The sequence below is a fragment of the Tachypleus tridentatus genome, chromosome 5 (assembly GCF_004210375.1).
Source record: "Tachypleus tridentatus isolate NWPU-2018 chromosome 5, ASM421037v1, whole genome shotgun sequence".
Classification (NCBI taxonomy): Eukaryota; Metazoa; Arthropoda; class Merostomata; order Xiphosura; family Limulidae; genus Tachypleus; species Tachypleus tridentatus.
The window spans coordinates 18663687-18688580 of NC_134829.1; the positions used below are offsets into that span (position 1 = coordinate 18663687).

The 24894-nt window shown below is 32.5% G+C and overlaps 1 protein-coding gene and 1 long non-coding RNA gene across 2 annotated transcripts; one reads left to right on the forward strand and one right to left on the reverse strand.

Moving 5' to 3' along the window:
• Window positions 1-16829: 16829 nt before the first annotated feature.
• On the reverse strand, window positions 16830-18414 carry LOC143250642 (uncharacterized). The gene is made up of 2 exons (XR_013028283.1): window positions 18103-18414; window positions 16830-17247 (listed from the first exon to the last, which is right to left on the reverse strand). It is a non-coding gene; the product is annotated as an uncharacterized LOC143250642 (long non-coding RNA).
• Window positions 17097-24604, forward strand: LOC143250641 (uncharacterized). Its single transcript, XM_076501504.1, has 2 exons — window positions 17097-17321; window positions 23869-24604. Exons 1-2 carry the CDS (start codon window positions 17097-17099, stop codon window positions 24037-24039), a joined length of 396 nt encoding a protein of 131 aa, XP_076357619.1. The 3' UTR covers window positions 24040-24604.
• The last annotated feature ends 290 nt before the right edge of the window (window positions 24605-24894 follow it).

A 24894-nucleotide genomic window follows, 5' to 3' on the forward strand; every position in this document is an offset into this window, starting at 1 on the left:
TTTTTATTCTTCAGGTTACAGTAGCTCTCTCTGTATAGATTTAACTGAATGTTTTTATACTTCAGGTTACAGTAGCTATTTCTGTATAGATTTAACTGACTGTTTTTATTCTTCAGGTTACAGTAGCTCTTTCTGTATAGATTTAACTGACTGTTTTTATTCTTCAGGTTACAGTAGCTCTTTCTGTATAGATTTAACTGACTGTTTTTATTCTTCAGGTTACAGTAGCTCTTTCTGTATAGATTTAACTGAATGTTTTTATACTTCAGGTTACAGTAGCTCTTTCTGTATAGATTTAACTGACTGTTTTTATTCTTCAGGTTACAGTAGCTCTTTCTGTATAGATTTAACTGACTGTTTTTATTCTTCAGGTTACAGTAGCTCTTTCTGTATAGATTTAACTGACTGTTTTTATTCTTTAGGTTGCAGTAGCTCTTTCTGTATAGATTTAACTGACTGTTTTTATTCTTTAGGTTGCAGTAGCTCTTTCTTTACAGACCTAACATATGTTTTTATTCTTTAGGTTGCAGTTGCTCTTTCTGTATAGATTTAACTGATTGTTTTTATTCTTCAGGTTACAGTAGCTCTTTCTTTACAGACCTAACATATGTTTTTATTCTTTAGGTTGCAGTAGCTCTTTCTGTATAGATTTAACTTACTGTTTTTATTCTTTATGTTGCAGTAGCTCTTTCTGTATAGATTTAACTTACTGTTTTTATTCTTCAGGTTACAGTAGCTCTTTCTTTACAGACCTAACATGTTTTTATTCTTCAGGTTGCAGTACCTCTTTCTGTATAGATTTAACTGACTGTTTTTATTTTTCAGGTTACAGTAGCTCTTTCTTTACAGACCTAACATATGTTTTTATTCTTTAGGTTACAGTATATCTTTCTTTACAGACCTAACATGTTTTTATTCTTTGGGTTACAGTAGCTCTTTCTGTATAGATTTAACTAACTGTTTTTATTCTTTAGGTTACAGTAGCTCTTTCTGTATGGATTTAACTGACTGTTTTTATTCTTCGGGTTACAGTAGCTCTTTCTTTACAGACCTAACATATGTTTTTATTCTTTAGGTTGCAGTAGCTCTTTCTGTATAGATTTAACTGACTGTTTTTATTCTTCAAGTTACAGTAGCTCTTTCTTTACAGACCTAACATATGTTTTTATTCTTTAGGTTGCAGTAGCTCTTTCTGTATAGATTTAACTGACTGTTTTTATTCTTCAAGTTACAGTAGCTCTTTCTTTACAGACCTAACATATGTTTTTATTCTTTAGGTTGCAGTAGCTCTTTCTGTATAGATTTAACTAACTGTTTTTATTCTTTAGGTTACAGTAGCTCTTTCTGTATAGATTTAACTGACTGTTTTTATTCTTCGGGTTACAGTAGCTCTTTCTGTATAGATTTAACTGACTGTTTTTATTCTTCAGGTTGCAGTAGCTCTTTCTGTGTAGATTTAACTGACTGTTTTTATTCTTTAGGTTGCAGTAGCTCTTTCTGTATAGATTTAACTGACTGTTTTTATTCTTCAGGTTACAGTAGCTCTTTCTTTACAGACCTAACATATGTTTTTATTCTTTAGGTTGCAGTAGCTCTTTCTGTATAGATTTAACTGAATGTTTTTATTCTTTAGGTTGCAGTAGCTCTTTCTGTATAGATTTAACTGACTGTTTTTATTCTTTGGGTTACAGTAGCTCTTTCTGAATAGATTTAACTAAATGTTTTTATTCTTTGGGTTACAGTAGCTCTTTCTGAATAGATTTAACTGAATGTTATTATTCTTTGGGTTACAGTAGCTCTTTCTGTATAGATTTAACTGACTGTTTTTATTCTTCAGGTTACAGTAGCTCTTTCTTTACAGACCTAACATATGTTTTTTATTCTTTAGGTTGCAGTAGCTCTTTCTGTATAGATTTAACTGAATGTTTTTATTCTTCAGGTTACAGTAGCTCTCTCTGTATAGATTTAACTGAATGTTTTTATACTTCAGGTTACAGTAGCTATTTCTGTATAGATTTAACTGACTGTTTTTATTCTTCAGGTTACAGTAGCTCTTTCTGTATAGATTTAACTGACTGTTTTTATTCTTCAGGTTACAGTAGCTCTTTCTGTATAGATTTAACTGACTGTTTTTATTCTTCAGGTTACAGTAGCTCTTTCTGTATAGATTTAACTGAATGTTTTTATACTTCAGGTTACAGTAGCTCTTTCTGTATAGATTTAACTGACTGTTTTTATTCTTCAGGTTACAGTAGCTCTTTCTGTATAGATTTAACTGACTGTTTTTATTCTTCAGGTTACAGTAGCTCTTTCTGTATAGATTTAACTGACTGTTTTTATTCTTTAGGTTGCAGTAGCTCTTTCTGTATAGATTTAACTGACTGTTTTTATTCTTTAGGTTGCAGTAGCTCTTTCTTTACAGACCTAACATATGTTTTATTCTTTAGGTTGCAGTTGCTCTTTCTGTATAGATTTAACTGATTGTTTTTATTCTTCAGGTTACAGTAGCTCTTTCTTTACAGACCTAACATATGTTTTTATTCTTTAGGTTGCAGTAGCTCTTTCTGTATAGATTTAACTGACTGTTTTTATTCTTCAGGTTACAGTAGCTCTTTCTTTACAGACCTAACATATGTTTTTATTCTTTAGGTTGCAGTAGCTCTTTCTGTATAGATTTAACTTACTGTTTTTATTCTTTATGTTGCAGTAGCTCTTTCTGTATAGATTTAACTTACTGTTTTTATTCTTCAGGTTACAGTAGCTCTTTCTTTACAGACCTAACATGTTTTTATTCTTCAGGTTGCAGTAGCTCTTTCTGTATAGATTTATCTGACTGTTTTTATTTTTCAGGTTACAGTAGCTCTTTCTTTACAGACCTAACATATGTTTTTATTTTTTAGGTTACAGTATATCTTTCTTTACAGACCTAACATATGTTTTTATTCTTTAGGTTGCAGTAGCTCTTTCTGTATAGATTTAACTGACTGTTTTTATTCTTCAGGTTACAGTAGCTCTTTCTTTACAGACCTAACATAAGTTTTTATTCTTTAGGTTGCAGTAGCTCTTTCTGTATAGATTTACCTTACTGTTTTTATTCTTTATGTTGCAGTAGCTCTTTCTGTATAGATTTATTTTACTGTTTTTATTCTTCAGGTTACAGTAGCTCTTTCTTTACAGACCTAACATGTTTTTATTCTTCAGGTTGCAGTAGCTCTTTCTGTATAGATTTAACTGACTGTTTTTATTCTTTAGGTTACAGTAGCTCTTTCTGTATAGATTTAACTGACTGTTTTTATTCTTTAGGTTGCAGTAGCTCTTTCTGTATAGATTTAACTGACTGTTTTTATTCTTCAGGTTACAGTAGCTCTTTCTTTACAGACCTAACATATGTTTTTATTCTTTAGGTTGCAGTAGCTCTTTCTGTATAGATTTAACTGACTGTTTTTATTCTTCAGGTTACAGTAGCTCCTTCTTTACAGACCTAACATATGTTTTTATTCTTTAGGTTGCAGTAGCTCTTTCTGTATAGATTTAACTTACTGTTTTTATTCTTTAGGTTGCAGTAGCTCTTTCTGTATAGATTTAACTGACTGTTTTTATTTTTCAGGTTACAGTAGCTCTTTCTTTACAGACCTAACATATGTTTTTATTCTTTAGGTTACAGTAGCTCTTTCTTTACAGACCTAACATGTTTTTATTCTTTACCTTACAGTAGCTCTTTCTTTACAGACCTAACATGTTTTTATTCTTTACCTTACAGTAGCTCTTTCTTTACAGACCTAACATATGTTTTTATTCTTTAGGTTGCAGTAGCTCTTTCTGTATAGATTTAACTAACTGTTTTTATTCTTTAGGTTACAGTAGCTCTTTCTTTACAGACCTAACATATGTTTTTATTCTTTAGGTTGCAGTAGCTCTTTCTGTATAGATTTAACTGAATGTTTTTATTCTTCAGGTTACAGTAGCTCTCTCTGTATAGATTTAACTGAATGTTTTTATACTTCAGGTTACAGTAGCTATTTCTGTATAGATTTAACTGACTGTTTTTATTCTTCAGGTTACAGTAGCTCTTTCTGTATAGATTTAACTGACTGTTTTCATCTTCAGGTTACAGTAGCTCTTTCTGTATAGATTTAACTGACTGTTTTTATTCTTCAGGTTACAGTAGCTCTTTCTGTATAGATTTAACTGAATGTTTTTATACTTCAGGTTACAGTAGCTCTTTCTGTATAGATTTAACTGACTCTTTTATTCTTCAGGTTACAGTAGCTCTCTCTGTATAGATTTAACTGAATGTTTTTATACTTCAGGTTACAGTAGCTATTTCTGTATAGATTTAACTAACTGTTTTTATTCTTCAGGTTACAGTAGCTCTTTCTGTATAGATTTAACTGACTGTTTTTATTCTTCAGGTTACAGTAGCTCTTTCTGTATAGATTTAACTGACTGTTTTTATTCTTCAGGTTGCAGTAGCTCTTTCTGTATAGATTTAACTGAATGTTTTATACTTCAGGTTACAGTAGCTCTTTCTGTATAGATTTAACTGACTGTTTTTTATTCTTCAGGTTACAGTAGCTCTTTCTGTATAGATTTAACTGACTGTTTTTATTCTTCAGGTTACAGTAGCTCTTTCTGTATAGATTTAACTGACTGTTTTTATTCTTTAGGTTGCAGTAGCTCTTTCTGTATAGATTTAACTGACTGTTTTTATTCTTTAGGTTGCAGTAGCTCTTTCTTTACAGACCTAACATATGTTTTTATTCTTTAGGTTGCAGTTGCTCTTTCTGTATAGATTTAACTGATTGTTTTTATTCTTCAGGTTACAGTAGCTCTTTCTTTACAGACCTAACATATGTTTTTATTCTTTAGGTTGCAGTAGCTCTTTCTGTATAGATTTAACTGACTCTTTTATTCTTCAGGTTACAGTAGCTCTCTCTGTATAGATTTAACTGAATGTTTTTATACTTCAGGTTACAGTAGCTATTTCTGTATAGATTTAACTAACTGTTTTTATTCTTCAGGTTACAGTAGCTCTTTCTGTATAGATTTAACTGACTGTTTTTATTCTTCAGGTTACAGTAGCTCTTTCTGTATAGATTTAACTGACTGTTTTTATTCTTCAGGTTGCAGTAGCTCTTTCTGTATAGATTTAACTGAATGTTTTTATACTTCAGGTTACAGTAGCTCTTTCTGTATAGATTTAACTGACTGTTTTTATTCTTCAGGTTACAGTAGCTCTTTCTGTATAGATTTAACTGACTGTTTTTATTCTTCAGGTTACAGTAGCTCTTTCTGTATAGATTTAACTGACTGTTTTTATTCTTTAGGTTGCAGTAGCTCTTTCTGTATAGATTTAACTGACTGTTTTTATTCTTTAGGTTGCAGTAGCTCTTTCTTTACAGACCTAACATATGTTTTTATTCTTTAGGTTGCAGTTGCTCTTTCTGTATAGATTTAACTGATTGTTTTTATTCTTCAGGTTACAGTAGCTCTTTCTTTACAGACCTAACATATGTTTTTATTCTTTAGGTTGCAGTAGCTCTTTCTGTATAGATTTAACTGACTGTTTTTATTCTTCAGGTTACAGTAGCTCTTTCTTTACAGACCTAACATATGTTTTTATTCTTTAGGTTGCAGTAGCTCTTTCTGTATAGATTTAACTTACTGTTTTTATTCTTTATGTTGCAGTAGCTCTTTCTGTATAGATTTAACTTACTGTTTTTATTCTTCAGGTTACAGTAGCTCTTTCTTTACAGACCTAACATGTTTTTATTCTTCAGGTTGCAGTAGCTCTTTCTGTATAGATTTATCTGACTGTTTTTATTTTTCAGGTTACAGTAGCTCTTTCTTTACAGACCTAACATATGTTTTTATTCTTTAGGTTACAGTATATCTTTCTTTACAGACCTAACATATGTTTTTATTCTTTAGGTTGCAGTAGCTCTTTCTTTACAGACCTAACATATGTTTTTATTCTTTAGGTTGCAGTAGCTCTTTCTGTATAGATTTAACTTACTGTTTTTATTCTTTATGTTGCAGTAGCTCTTTCTGTATAGATTTATTTTACTGTTTTTATTCTTCAGGTTACAGTAGCTCTTTCTTTACAGACCTAACATGTTTTTATTCTTCAGGTTGCAGTAGCTCTTTCTGTATAGATTTAACTGACTGTTTTTATTCTTTAGGTTACAGTAGCTCTTTCTGTATAGATTTAACTGACTGTTTTTATTCTTCAGGTTGCAGTAGCTCTTTCTGTATAGATTTAACTGACTGTTTTTATTCTTCAGGTTACAGTAGCTCTTTCTTTACAGACCTAACATATGTTTTTATTCTTTAGGTTGCAGTAGCTCTTTCTGTATAGATTTAACTGACTGTTTTTATTCTTCAGGTTACAGTAGCTCCTTCTTTACAGACCTAACATATGTTTTTATTCTTTAGGTTGCAGTAGCTCTTTCTGTATAGATTTAACTTACTGTTTTTATTCTTTAGGTTGCAGTAGCTCTTTCTGTATAGATTTAACTGACTGTTTTTATTTTTCAGGTTACAGTAGCTCTTTCTTTACAGACCTAACATATGTTTTTATTCTTTAGGTTACAGTAGCTCTTTCTTTACAGACCTAACATGTTTTTATTCTTTACCTTACAGTAGCTCTTTCTTTACAGACCTAACATGTTTTTATTCTTTACCTTACAATAGCTCTTTCTTTACAGACCTAACATATGTTTTTATTCTTTAGGTTGCAGTAGCTCTTTCTGTATAGATTTAACTAACTGTTTTTATTCTTTAGGTTACAGTAGCTCTTTCTTTACAGACCTAACATATGTTTTTATTCTTTAGGTTGCAGTAGCTCTTTCTGTATAGATTTAACTGAATGTTTTTATTCTTCAGGTTACAGTAGCTCTCTCTGTATAGATTTAACTGAATGTTTTTATACTTCAGGTTACAGTAGCTATTTCTGTATAGATTTAACTGACTGTTTTTATTCTTCAGGTTACAGTAGCTCTTTCTGTATAGATTTAACTGACTGTTTTCATCTTCAGGTTACAGTAGCTCTTTCTGTATAGATTTAACTGACTGTTTTTATTCTTCAGGTTACAGTAGCTCTTTCTGTATAGATTTAACTGAATGTTTTTATACTTCAGGTTACAGTAGCTCTTTCTGTATAGATTTAACTGACTGTTTTATTCTTCAGGTTACAGTAGCTCTCTCTGTATAGATTTAACTGAATGTTTTTATACTTCAGGTTACAGTAGCTATTTCTGTATAGATTTAACTAACTGTTTTTATTCTTCAGGTTACAGTAGCTCTTTCTGTATAGATTTAACTGACTGTTTTTATTCTTCAGGTTACAGTAGCTCTTTCTGTATAGATTTAACTGACTGTTTTTATTCTTCAGGTTACAGTAGCTCTTTCTGTATAGATTTAACTGAATGTTTTTATACTTCAGGTTACAGTAGCTCTTTCTGTATAGATTTAACTGACTGTTTTTATTCTTCAGGTTACAGTAGCTCTTTCTGTATAGATTTAACTGACTGTTTTATTCTTCAGGTTACAGTAGCTCTTTCTGTATAGATTTAACTGACTGTTTTTATTCTTTAGGTTGCAGTAGCTCTTTCTGTATAGATTTAACTGACTGTTTTTATTCTTTAGGTTGCAGTAGCTCTTTCTTTACAGACCTAACATATGTTTTTATTCTTTAGGTTACAGTAGCTCTTTCTTTACAGACCTAACATGTTTTTATTCTTTACCTTACAGTAGCTCTTTCTTTACAGACCTAACATGTTTTTATTCTTTACCTTACAGTAGCTCTTTCTTTACAGACCTAACATATGTTTTTATTCTTTAGGTTGCAGTAGCTCTTTCTGTATAGATTTAACTAACTGTTTTTATTCTTTAGGTTACAGTAGCTCTTTCTTTACAGACCTAACATATGTTTTTATTCTTTAGGTTGCAGTAGCTCTTTCTGTATAGATTTAACTGAATGTTTTTATTCTTCAGGTTACAGTAGCTCTCTCTGTATAGATTTAACTGAATGTTTTTATACTTCAGGTTACAGTAGCTATTTCTGTATAGATTTAACTGACTGTTTTTATTCTTCAGGTTACAGTAGCTCTTTCTGTATAGATTTAACTAACTGTTTTTATTCTTCAGGTTACAGTAGCTCTTTCTGTATAGATTTAACTGACTGTTTTTATTCTTCAGGTTACAGTAGCTCTTTCTGTATAGATTTAACTGACTGTTTTTATTCTTCAGGTTACAGTAGCTCTTTCTGTATAGATTTAACTGAATGTTTTTATACTTCAGGTTACAGTAGCTCTTTCTGTATAGATTTAACTGACTGTTTTTATTCTTCAGGTTACAGTAGCTCTTTCTGTATAGATTTAACTGACTGTTTTTATTCTTCAGGTTACAGTAGCTCTTTCTGTATAGATTTAACTGACTGTTTTTATTCTTTAGGTTGCAGTAGCTCTTTCTGTATAGATTTAACTGACTGTTTTTATTCTTTAGGTTGCAGTAGCTCTTTCTTTACAGACCTAACATATGTTTTTATTCTTTAGGTTGCAGTTGCTCTTTCTGTATAGATTTAACTGATTGTTTTTATTCTTCAGGTTACAGTAGCTCTTTCTTTACAGACCTAACATATGTTTTTATTCTTTAGGTTGCAGTAGCTCTTTCTGTATAGATTTAACTTACTGTTTTTATTCTTTATGTTGCAGTAGCTCTTTCTGTATAGATTTAACTTACTGTTTTTATTCTTCAGGTTACAGTAGCTCTTTCTTTACAGACCTAACATGTTTTTATTCTTCAGGTTGCAGTACCTCTTTCTGTATAGATTTAACTGACTGTTTTTATTTTTCAGGTTACAGTAGCTCTTTCTTTACAGACCTAACATATGTTTTTATTCTTTAGGTTACAGTATATCTTTCTTTACAGACCTAACATGTTTTTATTTTTTAGGTTACAGTAGCTCTTTCTGTATAGATTTAACTGACTGTTTTTATTCTTTAGGTTACAGTAGCTCTTTCTTTACAGACCTAACATGTTTTTATTCTTCAGGTTGCAGTACCTCTTTCTGTATAGATTTAACTGACTGTTTTTATTTTTCAGGTTACAGTAGCTCTTTCTTTACAGACCTAACATATGTTTTTATTCTTTAGGTTACAGTATATCTTTCTTTAGAGACCTAACATGTTTTTATTTTTTAGGTTACAGTAGCTCTTTCTGTATAGATTTAACTGACTGTTTTTATTCTTTAGGTTACAGTAGCTCTTTCTGTATAGATTTAACTGACTGTTTTTATTCTTTAGGTTGCAGTAGCTCTTTCTGTATAGATTTAACTGACTGTTTTTATTCTTCAGGTTACAGTAGCTCTTTCTTTACAGACCTAACATATGTTTTTATTCTTTAGGTTGCAGTAGCTCTTTCTGTATAGATTTAACTGACTGTTTTTATTCTTCAGGTTACAGTAGCTCCTTCTTTACAGACCTAACATATGTTTTTATTCTTTAGGATGCAGTAGCTCTTTCTGTATAGATTTAACTTACTGTTTTTATTCTTTAGGTTGCAGTAGCTCTTTCTGTATAGATTTAATTGACTGTTTTTATTTTTCAGGTTACAGTAGCTCTTTCTTTACAGACCTAACATATGTTTTTATTCTTTAGGTTACAGTAGCTCTTTCTTTACAGACCTAACATGTTTTTATTCTTTACCTTACAGTAGCTCTTTCTTTACAGACCTAACATGTTTTTATTCTTTACCTTACAGTAGCTCTTTCTTTACAGACCTAACATATGTTTTTATTCTTTAGGTTGCAGTAGCTCTTTCTGTATAGATTTAACTTACTGTTTTTATTCTTTAGGTTGCAGTAGCTCTTTCTGTATAGATTTAACTTACTGTTTTTATTCTTCAGGTTACAGTAGCTCTTTCTTTATAGACCTAACATGTTTTTATTCTTCAGGTTGCAGTAGCTCTTTCTGTATAGATTTAACTGACTGTTTTTATTTTTCAGGTTACAGTAGCTCTTTCTTTACAGACCTAACATATGTTTTTATTCTTTAGGTTACAGTAGCTCTTTCTTTACAGACCTAACATGTTTTTATTTTTTAGGTTACAGTAGCTCTTTCTGTATAGATTTAACTGACTGTTTTTATTCTTTAGGTTACAGTAGCTCTTTCTGTATAGATTTAACTGACTGTTTTTATTCTTTAGGTTGCAGTAGCTCTTTCTGTATAGATTTAACTGACTGTTTTTATTCTTTAGGTTGCAGTAGCTCTTTCTTTACAGACCTAACATATGTTTTTATTCTTTAGGTTGCAGTTGCTCTTTCTGTATAGATTTAACTGACTGTTTTTATTCTTCAGGTTACAGTAGCTCTTTCTTTACAGACCTAACATATGTTTTTATTCTTTAGGTTGCAGTAGCTCTTTCTGTATAGATTTAACTGACTGTTTTTATTCTTCAGGTTACAGTAGCTCTTTCTTTACAGACCTAACATATGTTTTTATTCTTTAGGTTGCAGTAGCTCTTTCTGTATAGATTTAACTTACTGTTTTTATTCTTTAGGTTGCAGTAGCTCTTTCTGTATAGATTTAACTGACTGTTTTTATTTTTCAGGTTACAGTAGCTCTTTCTTTACAGACCTAACATATGTTTTTATTCTTTAGGTTACAGTAGCTCTTTCTTTACAGACCTAACATGTTTTTATTCTTTAGGTTACAGTTGCTCTTTCTGTATAGATTTAACTGACTTTTTATTCTTCAGGTTACAGCGGCTATTTCTTTACAGGCTTAACAAATTATGTTTTGTTCTTTAGGTTACAGTAGCTCTTGTTGCTATGGTTGATGTGATTGTTTACAGAGTATCCATTCAAACTCTTCTGTACTTCAAATTGAGTGGCAAGCAGACACTTACCAGCATGGTATCTCTCACTACCTTAGTCACAGCTGCACTGTTGATCCTTGTGTGCATCATGACCTTTAACCTGGTAGGTCACTTAAATAAGAAAAGTTAGGGATATGAAACTCACCTATTTCTCGTTGTGTAAAATGTACTTTTTATGGCTTTATTCAAGATGATATGGATCAAATACCTGCTTATAGTGGTATGTGTATATAAGTGTGTGTGTGTGTATTTTACCATCCGTTCTTGATTAGAAATACTTTTCCAGTGTATTTGATATTTAGCATACAACAGACTTGTACATTCTACTAACAGCTTGTAACCTCTTGTGTAGATATGCATAATAAATTCAGAAATATAGTGAACATTCCATCTGTAATATGGCATTTGTCCAATAAACCGACCCCATGCATTTTATGTTAAGGATATATTTAACATAATTTTTTATAACTTCAAGACTTGTGTATGAAGGCTACTAATAAAATAAATTTTAAAATATGGAATTCCATTTTGAAATAAAAATATGAGATAAAATCATGTTAAAATTAATAATAAAACATCTCTTATTAATGCAGCCAGTTTTTGTAGAGATATAACATAAATTGGCTTATATACTGCATGTTATATATTTTAAAATTGTCAAAGAGTACTTAAAATGTGTACAAAAACTACCATAAAAACTAGAATGTAAAGCTTTTTTTTTCTGTTGCAATATGGAATGAAGTTAATCGTTTTGATTTAAAGATTAACATGTGTTTCTTAATGATTTGAGAAGTAGTTAGTGTTTGCTTATTTCATGGAAACTAGTGTATCTAGACCATAAGTGTCTTGATCAACAGTCATTGGTATCCTACTTCTGACAACAACAACAAAAAAATGGTGGAAGCTAAGATAAGGCTTAACATTTATTTAGATCATGGACAAATTAAGAAGAATGTGGAAAATTCGTCTTGAGTTCCTATGATTTGTATTTTATTGACTTCCTCTCCCTCAATACAAAAATATTTGACCGTAGTATTTCTAATTACTCAAAACTACGTTGCAGAAATATCTTTGCTCCGTGTGACAGCAGCAGAGTCACCTAAAAGCTGGACCTGAGCCAGACGTAGAATGATATTTATAACTATGGAAAATAATGAATTTTGTAAATATGAAATAATTCACTTTCAGACAGAAAGATATTTATACTCTAAAGATTTGATTTGAAGAATAGAACTTAATGTTTCACCTAAGAGCTCTAAAAACCTCTGACATGATGGATGTTAAATGAGGAGTTTAATAGTATTATCAATTGGTTGTCATTAGTGTTAAGGTAGTTTATCAAACATTTTTTATTTATGTCAACCTTTTTCTGTATGTTAATATTCTTTTTGTAAAATAGTAAATACTGTTCTGAAATATTGTATATAGAAATACATCGCACTCAAAGTGATTATGAAAATAGTTTGACTTTGAAGATGTACATGTTGAAGTTTGTCAACTACTATTCATCAGTTTTTTACATTGCATTTTTTAAAGGAAGGTGAGTAATTTGTGTTAAAATATGAAATGAAAAAAAGAAACAAAATAAATGGTACTAAAAGACAGCTGATAATACATAGTTATAAAAACTAATCTTTCAAGTTTTGTAGACTAACTTATTACTGTTCATAGAAGTGTTTAAAAATCACATGTAACATGATTTTTGAAACATTTTAATATCTGCATGTGTAGATGTTTAAATTATTCGAGCAATGTGCTAAACTGTTGTATTTACCTTTTATGTGTTTTTTTTCTATTTCTATTGGTTTTTAGTATTTAATACAAAGATATTATTACAATTCATATGTAAGAAAAATGTTTTAAGCAATAAAAACAACTTGTCACACCATAAAAATGAATATTCCCTTTCAAATTCAGATTCTAGGTAAGTAATCAAATATTAAAGCACATTATTTTTTGTTTATTTATAAATAAACGTAGCATTATAAGGGCTCTTTATTTATAAATATTGCAGATAATATTAATGTCTAAGCTGAATAATATAATTTATTGATGTACCAGTGTAAATATAACAAGTTTTCACTTTAAATAAAAAAAAAAATAAAGTCTGTACAGGTTCTGTATGTGTCATGAAATTTGTGGAAAGTGAAGAAAAAATGTTTTGTAGAACTTTCATGAATTTCAAATAGCAGACAAGCTTCTTTCAGAAAGTGCATGTTGTATAATTATTGCATACGATTGTGTAACATTTTCTTCCCCCATTTTTATTTTGTGTGATATTTTCTGAAGTCTGAATGTTATTCTTAACACTCAGTGTTTTGTAGTTATGTAGCAGTGGGTAATTCAGACTGTGGTAGTGTGGAAATTAGTTTCTTATTGATGGTTTTTTTTGTTGTTGCTGTTATTCTTTTAATCGTGATTACAAAATAGAATGTGAAATGATTTTGTGTTGTTTTCCAAGTTATTTAATCAGCCGATCAGAACAGGCTACATTAATATAGTTGACTATTGTGTAACAATGCTTATTTTATAAATTATAATTATCCAGCCACTTTACAGTTTTGGTCGAAGTTAGTCCCAGCCCTTAGATGGTAATCAGTTGTTTTGATGAAACATTTTCCTAAATGGCACGTATTTACTTAGTGAACTGTGCTGATTGACAGTTAAAGTCTAGTGCAGCATAACAGAAGATGCTGGAAATGAATTTTCTGATGACCTTTAACTTCTAAACAATGTATTGGTTAGCACATAATATCTAGATGAGAAAAAAAACAAACTTACATGTTATTTTGACAAAGCTAAAATGTTTTTTCCGTTGATTGTGTTTACAGTGAATTAAATGGTCATGGAAATTTTAATAATAACTGATTGAAATGCCATAGAATTCTTTATTTTTTCAAAATGTCCAAAACTTGGACTTCTTCCCCCAATGACGCAGCACTATGTCTGCAAACTTACATTGCTAGAAACTAGGTTTTAACACTGATGGTGGGCAGAGCACAGATAGCCCATTGTGTAGCTTTGTGCTTAATTTCCCACAAACTCATGACTTTACTTTTGAAATTTTGGGAAACTTAAAAATGAAAAAGGACAATCAAGTAAGTGTCAATAGTTCATCAATACAGAATTGACTTTTTTAGATTTTATTTTTATCTTTAAGTTACATGTGAAGACAGCTGTTTATGTTAAAATTTATCTTTTGATGCAATAGGTTTTTTGGGTATCCAGGACATTACAATTAATTGTTTGGATATCTGCAAGAGGAAGTATGTATAACATTGTCAGTTTTTTTTTTGTTATATAAAAGTTCAGCTGTTAAACTGGTATTTAAAATTTTTTTGTAGACAGTTTATTCACAGTACTATATAATAATTCCAAAACCTACTTAACATCTGTTGACACTGTAGCTATTTCTCAATCTCCAGTGCCATTAGCTGCCCGGTTCAGTGGTTCTTTGAAGACATTGTGTCAGCTGGTATGTGGAATACTTCTGTTACTCTCCTATCTTGTTGCTTACATGATCTGGCCAATTCCTCTTCTGATGGTTTTCCATTACTTCCTGAAGATTTTTTTACCACATCTGCTAGGCTTTTACCAGAAATGAGTATTTTTCTCAGTCATATACTCTTTTATTTCCAGGGTCCCTTTATTTTTCATGGTATACCATTCTGGGGTGAGTGCTTCTGAGGTAGGTATGCTTTCACTTTTCAACTTCATACTAGCAACTACTTTTACTATTGTTACTACCACCAGTATGCAATAGGTTCTGTCAAAATTAGGTGCCCTGTAAGATCATTTAGGCACCTACCAGATGATATTATCTTATTATGGATTGCCACTCATGGACATTCATGAATGCAGCTACAGAGAATCTTGCTATTCTTCATGTTGAATAAATTGTGATTGGTTTGCTTTGAAAAAAATGTAGGCAACTTGATTCACCTATTGCAAAGTTTCCATAGCTCTGTTTTTCAGGACTAACCCAGTGCCATTTTAGCACTCCAGGCTAAAATTAGTGGCTAAAACAGGCTATTAGTAGAGCTTGAGAATCTGTGGCAGACAAGAGGCTTTTCAACCAAAGTATTAGTGTGTTCAACCACTCTTGGAGAAGAGGGCATAATCAGGAGTCCTCCTTCTAGGGTTCCTGGATGTTTTTTTCATATTTCAGTAAAAGTGGCTCCAGCCTTCCTGGGAACCTACTCATAATTTTGATTCATATCTTGCATACAGTTATCTAGTTGGGGAGTGCAAAACCCTTCTCTTCAATCAGTGCCAGTTTAACTTCATGGAAGTTGAGAATCTGTCCACTTAAGTGTTGCTTACTTTCTTGTCGTTATTCTGATGGTGCCAAATGCAACTTTCTGTGGTTACAGTATATATATACACATATAACATTGTGGTCTAATAGCCATAGCCAGCAGGATGGGATATAGGTACTACAACCCCTTAATTCCAACCCTGTGTCATAGAATCTTGGCTGTCTGGTCAGGGGTGGCCTACCTGATGATTACTCATATTCTGTTCTGCCCTTGATATCGGAACTAAGCTCCAAGTGAAGAGCATATCTGTTCGGGAGGTAGGGTGTAATTTCCACACTCTTGTACCATTTTTTCTCTTGGTACATTCCTGTTCTGTACAAATGCTTTGTGTGTGGATCATGCCTGCACTGCCCACTACACTTTTATCAATGTGAGATTCTAGCTATAGTGTTGGTGGATGGTAAGTATTATTCAAAACCATTTTCAATTTAAGAAAAATGTTAACTTTTATTTTTAAATAACTTTAGAAAATAAGCCTTCTAGAGGCTTTTAATTTCCCAGTAATCTTGTAATTTTTAAGAAACTAAATCTGGAATGTAATTGCCACTTTTCTGTTCTTTAAGTCATAATAAATAACATAATGCTGTTTTCTTTGTTTGCAGTTTATTATTTATAAAATCCTACTTTTTTATTTACTTTTGCACTACCAAAATGATTAAGACAACTTGTCAATTTCAGACTTTCATTTATATCTCCTGGTAATATCAAAACATAAATGTTGTAAAGTGTCTTTAAAGTTGATATATTCATGTGAAGATTGTATGCAAAAATAGTGGTCAGTTGGCCAAAATGGCCATTAACTTAATTAACTTTTAAGATGTAAGGATATTATGATTTAAGAATTTAAATAATAAGTTAAAAAGTAACTGAAACATTGAGGGGAATATTTTACTAATAATTGTGTTGTTTGTTCTTAGTTTAAGTTGAAATCTGCAAATAGGATTTGATTTTATACTGTATCTATAAAACTAAACATGTTCTTTTATTTAGGACTTTAGTGATTTTCTTTTCCAATGTTCTATTTTTAAGTTCTCTCTTAGACATATTCATAAAAAAATTTGTGGTTTTTGAAATTTTCTCCCAGGAAATTATAAGTATCCAACATTGTCACTGTGTTGTAGAAATGACACTAAACATAAAGCATTGTAAAACTATCTCTAATTTGCATATCTCATTCAGTGTTGCTAAAACCTGTGTTTAGGCCTGAGTATCATTAGGACACCTGCATTGTTTTATTGCTACTAACAGTAGTAGAGATCTACGCTTAGATAAGATCCAAAGTCAGTAATAATTATTTATTTATACACACACAAATGTAGATTAGAAAGTAACATACCTAACTTACTTCTTACTTGTTCTAATAAGCTACATTTGAATGACATTTTAATACATGTACATAAGCTCCCACATGACCTTACTAACCAGCAGTTTGAGGTAATCTACTTAACACAGACAACATTGATCAATAACCTACTTTATCAATATGTATGTGTTCAATCTGAAACCTGGTTAGACAATGTTTTGCTCAATAACATAATAGCAATCAACCAAATAACTATAAGAAGTCCTGCATTTGCACTGGTATTTGGGACCTGAAGTCATAAATTCATGGTAAAAAACATGAAATCTTGATTTTTATTCAAATTTTTATTCTATGTATTTGAATATACATATCCTCAAAAAATTGGTGATCCTTTTATTAATGTAATAATAACGAAAGAAAATAGGAAAATAGATTTAAATTTCCATGGTGTACATATTAAACAAAAATTTATTCTGCTGTACATTTAGGTTTTTTACTGGATATTTTATTGTGGTTTAGGGCAAAGTTGTTGTTTTTTTCAGTTTGAATTGTATCTAGCCGCTATTTCCTTCTAAGTTCCAGTTTGACGGAATATTATGATGTCTCAGCTTTCTGTGCTATTATTGCTTGCAAGTGCTTCTCTAACACGTTGGCCATGTCAAGCTGGAAGTGCCAGTGGTCAACAAACCTCAGATCAAACAACAGATATCACAACTTCATACTTCTGGAGGCACATCGAGCTGAAGTCTCAAGAAATACCAGAAGAAATTAAACGAAAGGTCGCAGACATTGATGTCAAAGAAACCAGTATCGCAATCGATGTAAGTTACTTTAATGGTATTAGTTTTTCTATATCCTCTTAGCATGAGGCTACTAACTCATGCGGATTCACTCACAACTAAGATAATAGATATTATTATAAAACCTCTACTAAACACTTAGATAGAGCAGAATTTTAGTTTTCAGCATATGCTGATAGCTATTTTGTTATTGTATTCTCAAGACACTGGTCGCAGACATTGATGTCAAAGAAACCAGTATCACAATCGATGCAAGTTACTTTAATGGTATTAGTTTTTCTATATCCTCTTAGCGTGAGGCTACTAACTCATGTGGATTCACTCACAACTAAGATAATAGATATTATTATAAAACCTCTACTAAACACTTAGATAGAGCAGAATTTTAGTTTTCAGCATATGCTGACAGCTATTTTGTTATTGTATTCTCAAGACACTGGTATAGGTATTAAAACGTAATTAATATAAAGTACAGAACTATGTTTTGACCTGTTAACCAGAATATAACTTAAGAAGGTTGAAACGTTGTTCAGTATTTTATTTTAATTAAAGTTTTAATACCCATACCAGCTATCTTGAGATACATTTTTACTCCATGTGGGTTGTTGTTAGTGATCAGTATCAAAACATAATCCTTACTTCAAATTAATTTGTTTAAAAATGGACAACAAAAGGCCTCAATATTCCTACATATTTGCTCTATTGATGACAAATTTAAGTAAAAAATGAAACTTATTTTATAATGGAGTTGTGACAGTTTATAATGTATATGAACGTTCATATTATTTGCCTATATACGTACTTAGTTTCAACTATTAGCTTTACATGCCAGGTTATCTACTGTTCAAGTGATGATGTCAGAGTGGTGACAAGATGGCTATTAATCTTTACTTGATATAGTACATTTTCTTTTGCTACACATAAGTTAACCAACTACATATACTTAACTGAAGCTGCGATAAGGTCCAAGTTCTTTTACATGAATTAGCTCAAATTATGTTCCGACACTACAACTTGTAATCATAACCAGTTTTTAACCACATTGTTATAAAAACTTAGATTTTTTTGCAGTTTAGATTAGCACCATCTTGAGTCCTGTATACGCAATGATGCCAATAGGTTTGAAAATTATCAACTTTCTGGCTGTAATGGTTTCTTAACAAGTATAGCTATAGGATTTTACTAACGGAAACAAGTTTTTGTGTAAATTTTAACAAATTGTAATCAGTCAGTGAAATTCAAGTTATTTATTTAGCATTACAGATTTATTCCCTTTAGACAAATTATTTAAACCCTAGTATTACCGATAAACAGTATTGTGACAAATTATTTAAACCCTAGTATTACCGATAAACAGTATTGTGCAAAATTGTAAGGACAAAATTAAGGATTAGGTTTCTGTCAAAAAACATTGGAAGGTAAATCACAGGTGAAATGTTATTAATCTTCGTATTTAGTACAACAAACACTCAGTGGAAGTGTTGAGTTCAGTAAACATAGTTTAACAGAAACTCAGTGGAAGTGTTGAGTTCAGTAAACAGCTAATATTTTGTGTCCCCCTTTTGGTTTAATAATTGCAGATAGTCTTTCAACCATCGTTGCAACACATTTAATAAAAGTGCCCTTTGGGAATTTACTTCAAATGTCTGTAATATGCTTCCATAAAGTTTCTTCAGAAGTAATTTTTGACATGTCAAGTTTTTGATCCATCATGTTCCAGATCTACTTAAGCTGGTTAAGATCGGGACTCTATGGGGTCATTGTATCATTTAAATGACTCCAGCAGTTTCTTTCTTAATGTTTGAAAGAGGGCAGTTATTTTCTAGGTAGTAGAATCCTTAACCAATAATACACAAACCACTGGATATACCATGGCAGATCAGAATCTGATGATATCTGTACTGGCTCATTATTCTGTTTATTTTGCAAATATCTCATGTTTCATTAACAGAAAAACACCTCCATATTATTACACTGACTTTACTTATATTACTTGGTTGGTGCTATGTACTGAGGTAAGCATCTTTCACCTTTCCTCCGTCGGATGTACGACCTACATTTTGAACCAAATATTTCAAAATTGGACTTATCCACTCATAAAGCCATTTACCATTCATTAGCCGTCCAGCTTTTGTATTTTTTAGCAGATTCAGTTTCTTCATGATGATTGGAGATATAAGTAAAGGTTTTTCTAACTGCTTCACAACCAAATATTTCATTCTCATTGAGTCTTCTTGACACTGTATATCAGGACGCTTCTCTGTCATTTGGTTCATGGCTGTTTATTTCGTGTAGTCTTTCTTCTGTCCTGAAAGCTGCATAAACAAAGATACTTAACATCAGTGTAAGTGTTCCTCTTCCTTTCCTATTTTCTTATTAACTTGTCTCAGTCTTATGATCTAGGGTGTACTTGACAGTTTTAGGAGAACATTTCAAGTCTGAAGCAATTTGCTGGAGAGTTCAATCAGCACAACGTAAAGTTTTTGTACGAACTCTCTGCTCTACTGACAATTCTCTACGCTTTTTGGGCCATGAAAATAAAACTTGATACAGAGAAAGTTTAACACATTATATTAAGGTTTATTTGTGGAGTGTTATGAAATTGATTTCTAACATACACTGGTACCATATGTTAGTTCCTTACTAGCTTCTTTCTATATAGTTAACACACTGCAATGGGCACCATGACAGTTATTTCAGACCTTAAATTTAATCAGTATGTTCATTCAAGCAAAGCCCTTATGATATGTCCTTGGTACAAGTTTACGGAAATTCTAAAGAATGACAAGTATTCTCATACTGGTTCATCAGTTGTCAACAGTAAAGTATTACCATGTTATTTTAGGTATAAAATATTTGAGTTTTCTTACGTGGTGACATGGAAGAATTAGCCCCACAAAATGGAAAGAATGACAAAATATTTTCTTGTCCTAACACTTTTGTGTTTTCTTATAGCAAAGCCACATCGGACTATCTGTTGAGTCCATCAAGGGGAATCGAACCCATGATTTTAGCATTGAAAATCCATAGACTTACCATTGTAACAGCAGGGGACAACACTTTTGTTCAGTACTGTAATTGAATACTTGTTAGATAGATTTTGGTTTGGTTTGTTGTAAATTTCGCGCAAAGCTACTCAAGGGCTATCTGCGCTAGCCATCCCTAATTTAGTAGTGCAAAAATAGAGGGAAGGCAGCTAGTCATCACCATCCACCACTAACTCTTGGGCTACTCTTTTATCAACGAATAGTGTGATTGACCGTCACATTATAACGCTTCCACGGCTGAAACGGCGAGCATGTTTGGTGTGACTCTTTGTTTATCGTTATTTGGTTCTTTGTTTAAATTACAGAGTTTTTTGAGTTACAATGGTGGAAAATATAGGAGAGTTTTTCATTATTATGTTCAGTGAATCTGATTTATAATTTTCTTTCGATTCCTCTGATGTAAAATTCTGGATAGGTTTGGTCTGTTTTGGATTTCGCTCAAAGCTACATGAGCGTTATCTGAGCTAGCCGTCCATAATTTTGCAGTGTTTGACTGGAGGGAAGGCAGCTAGTCATCACCAACCACCTCACGGCTGGAAGGGCGATCATGTTTGGCATGACAGGTATTCGAACCCGCAACCCTCGGATTACGAATCCAGTGCCTTAACCACTTCGCCATGTCGGGTCAAAAAACGTTTGTTCCTTGTCATAAAATTTAAAGATATATCACTGCTGAACATCCAAAGTCTGCAAAGGCGAAGTCCACACTCACTTGTTGAAGTTTAATGTCACTCAACGTCAATAATGAGTATGCCCCCCGTGAGCATCAATAACTGCTTGGCATCTCCTGCCCATGGAAGCGATGAGATGACGAATCACATCCTCGGGAATGGCTGTCCACTCAGCCTGCAAAGCTGCTGCAAGCTGAGGTAGAGTCTGCGGTTGAGGTTGTCGCCATTGAACATCCCAAAGATGTTCGATGGGGTTTAAATCTGGTGATCTGGAGGGCCAGGGAAGAACGTTGATGTTGTGGTGTTTCAAGAAGATTGTGGTGAGTCGGGCTGTGTGAGGACGGGCGTTGTCATGTTGAAAAATGTTGTTGACGTTCATCATGATGGGTTGCACATGGGGCCTAAGAATCTCGTCGACGTATCGTTGAGCCGTAAGATTCCCTCGAATGTGCAAAAGGTCTGTTCTAGCATTGTAGGCGAAGGCAACCCACATCATGACGCTGCCACCACCAAATCTGTCAACTTCCTGCACACATATTGCTGCAAAACGTTCACCTCGGCGACAGTAAACATGGGTCCTTCCATCCTGCCTACGAAGCATAAAACGTGATTCATCGCTGAAAAACATGCCTCCATCGTCGATGAGGCCATACCCGATGTGACCGAGTCCATTGCAGCCGTGCTTGACGATGTTGCTGGGTGAGGATGACGCCTCTGACTGGACGTCGAGGTCGGATTCCTGCATCTCGTAGACGATGGGGTATGGTCTGATTGGAAATCTTACGCAGCCCTGGCATGGTTGAGGCAGTAGACGTCGCAGTGGTGGTCCTATCCCGAAGGTGACGAAACCGGATGTAGCGATCTTGTGCGGGCGTGGCCACACAAGGGGTGCTGGATCGTGGACGGTCACGAGTTGATCCATGTTGTTGGTGATGATTCCATAGCCTTGTGATGGTGCTTGGGTGGACATTCACCCAAGCACCATGGCAACATCTGATCGAGATTCGCATGCTTCTAATCGACCAATGGTGTTGTTGCATTGTGCTTCAGTCAGTTTTGGTGTAACTGTATTGCGTGTCAGTGTCTTAACACTGAGCTATGGAAACCGAGAACCCGTCACTTTTATAGGGATTTTGCACATGTTACACTTGCAGAACATGCAGATCTCTCAAACAAATTTATTGGACACGAATGCGTTTTGGTGAAAAATCCAATGTTTTCCTCCGTTTTCAAAGTGCACAACTTTTATTGTCATTTTGGTCTGACAATCAGTGCCTTAACACGTGTAACATCACATACTCTGAGCTTATAACGTTATTACATATATTTCTCTTTAAAATAACCAAAATACCCCTTTTGCGTTTCTTTTTTTGAAGAGTATATTATAATGGTTTTATCTTAAACCTGAATAACCATCAACTTTTATATTTATTTATAACTTTACAACATGTCTGAATTATTAGGAAGAATTATATTATGTTCATATTCCAAATCCACCATGTAGTAAGTGGATGTAGATTATGTTGTTCCATATGAAATATTTGAAGTGGTTGTATAGCCTGTCGTTCCTAATGGAATGTTTCTGTTGAGTGGACGTAGATGCTGTTGCCCCAAATGGAATATTTCTGGTAAATGGAATGTAGATGCTGTTGCCCCAAATGAAATATTTCTGGTAAGTAGAATGTAGATGCTGTTGCCGCAAATGGAATATCTGTGGTAAGTGGATGTAGATCCTATTATTCCAAATGTACTATTTGTAGTAAGTGGATGTAGATCCTGATACTAAATGATGTTATAGCTTTGCTGTGGAAAATATATTATTAAACATACTTTTGCACTCTAGCAACCTCGGCAGTTTAGTGACGTTTTCATCGAGAATGTCTATCTTCTCACTCACCTATTCATCTACACTCTTCTTCAATGTTTGACCTTTTCATAGTTTTGTTATTACCTACACCAATCCAACTGTGTATGTTTCTCAGTTTTATATTTCCTTTCAAAGACTTTTCCTGGGCTACTATAAACAATTTTGTACTTAAATATAATTCACACGGGTTTTGTATTTCTTTTTTTGTGCTCGGTAACATACGCTCATTGGCAAGTCAAAATAAATTATAGATCCTTACATTTTGTACTTTTTTATGACTCGGTGACACAGCGGTACCTCTGCGGACTCACAACGTCACAAACCAGGTTTCAACACCCGTAGCGAACAGAACACAGACAGCTTATGGAACTTTGGTCTTCACATCAAAACAAATAAACTCTGTAATAAAATAATTTGAAACATAACATTTATTTATTTTTATTGTGTGAATTGAAAACTGAATTAAACCTGAGATTCTAAGTGAGTATTGTGTTTTGTGTATGAATATATTATGTAGACTCATCATTCATTACTGCGTGGATAGGTACATGTAATACATTTCGTGAGATATGAATTTCTTTTGTTACTTAGAAATTACAACTTGACTTGTCAATTTGTATAGACCTGTTGTTACTCAGAAACTACTTGTCAATATGTATAAATTAATACATTATTCACACAGTTATTTTTATTTCAAGTTCAAGTTGAACCTGAAAATGTTTTTAGAAGTAACATTTTGCCTCAAGTTTCACTTTTGTTAGAACCACTAAAATATTGTTAGAAATTATAAACCACTGTATATAATATATACATAGTGTGTAATTTATATATATTTATATTTAAAAGGAAACAGTAGTTGGTAATCATATCAGTTTGACGTTTTGTTACGATTTTCTGAAAAAGAAACAACGAAACGTGTTTGTGGTTAATATTCCGTTATAGTTTTATTTTTTGTAATCGTGTTTTTTCATAACTGTAACCAGAATGTCAAAGTTTTCTACCGTGAAGCTTTACCTAAGGACACTTCCAATTTCCACATCTCCATCCTTCTACTGCACGGAGCAGCGTTTTCTTCCAAAACCTGGCAGGACCTGGGCACACTACAAGCGCTGGCTGCAATGGATGTACCTGGTGGGCTTTCTGTTCATTACTAACTTAACATTACAACATTTAGAGGTAGGTGTCACTTCATTACTAACTTAACATTACAACATTTAGAGGTAGGCGTCAGTTCATTACTCACGTTGCTCCCCCCCAATGACACAGCGGTACACCTGCGGACTCATAAAGCTAGAATCCGGGTTTCGATACTCGTGGCTGAACAGAGCACAGATAGTCCATTGTGTTGCTTTGTGCTTAACTTCAAAACAAACAATACTAACATTACAATATTTTTATATAGACTCCAGTTCATTGCTAATTTAACATTACAATATTTGGATATAGGTGTCAGTTCATCACTGTCCTTCCTGGTGTTCACTCCTTCTCTTCCCACACCAGCCGTTTTTAAATATATAATTTATTGTACAGGATTTTGATAATAAGATAATCCAACTTCAAGGTTTACTGATATGCACTATGTAAATATATTTTATTTTTTCAATCATGTTTTCTTGGCATTCAGTAGGTGTTTATAGTCTTTTTACAAAGCATAAGAATGTTTCATTATAGTCTGACTGCTGAGCAAGGTGTAAAAGAAATTATAAAAGCATCTTTGGTAGCCACAAAAAATGTTTATTGAAAATCTTTGTGAAATAAACGAGTTTTATGGTCACCATTTTGTAAGAATGTTTTATTGTATACAAAGTGTGCTGGTTTATTTAACTTTCAATGTTATTTTAATAGTATCTAATGTATCCTTGATTTTACCATTATTAAAACAATTCGTAGCTGGTTTATTTTGAATTTTCAAAATCTAATCCTTGTTAAGTTGTGAATTAATAAATAAAAGGACTATGGTTAGACACTATCTCCAACACACTACGGATACAGTAATCGAATAATGGGAT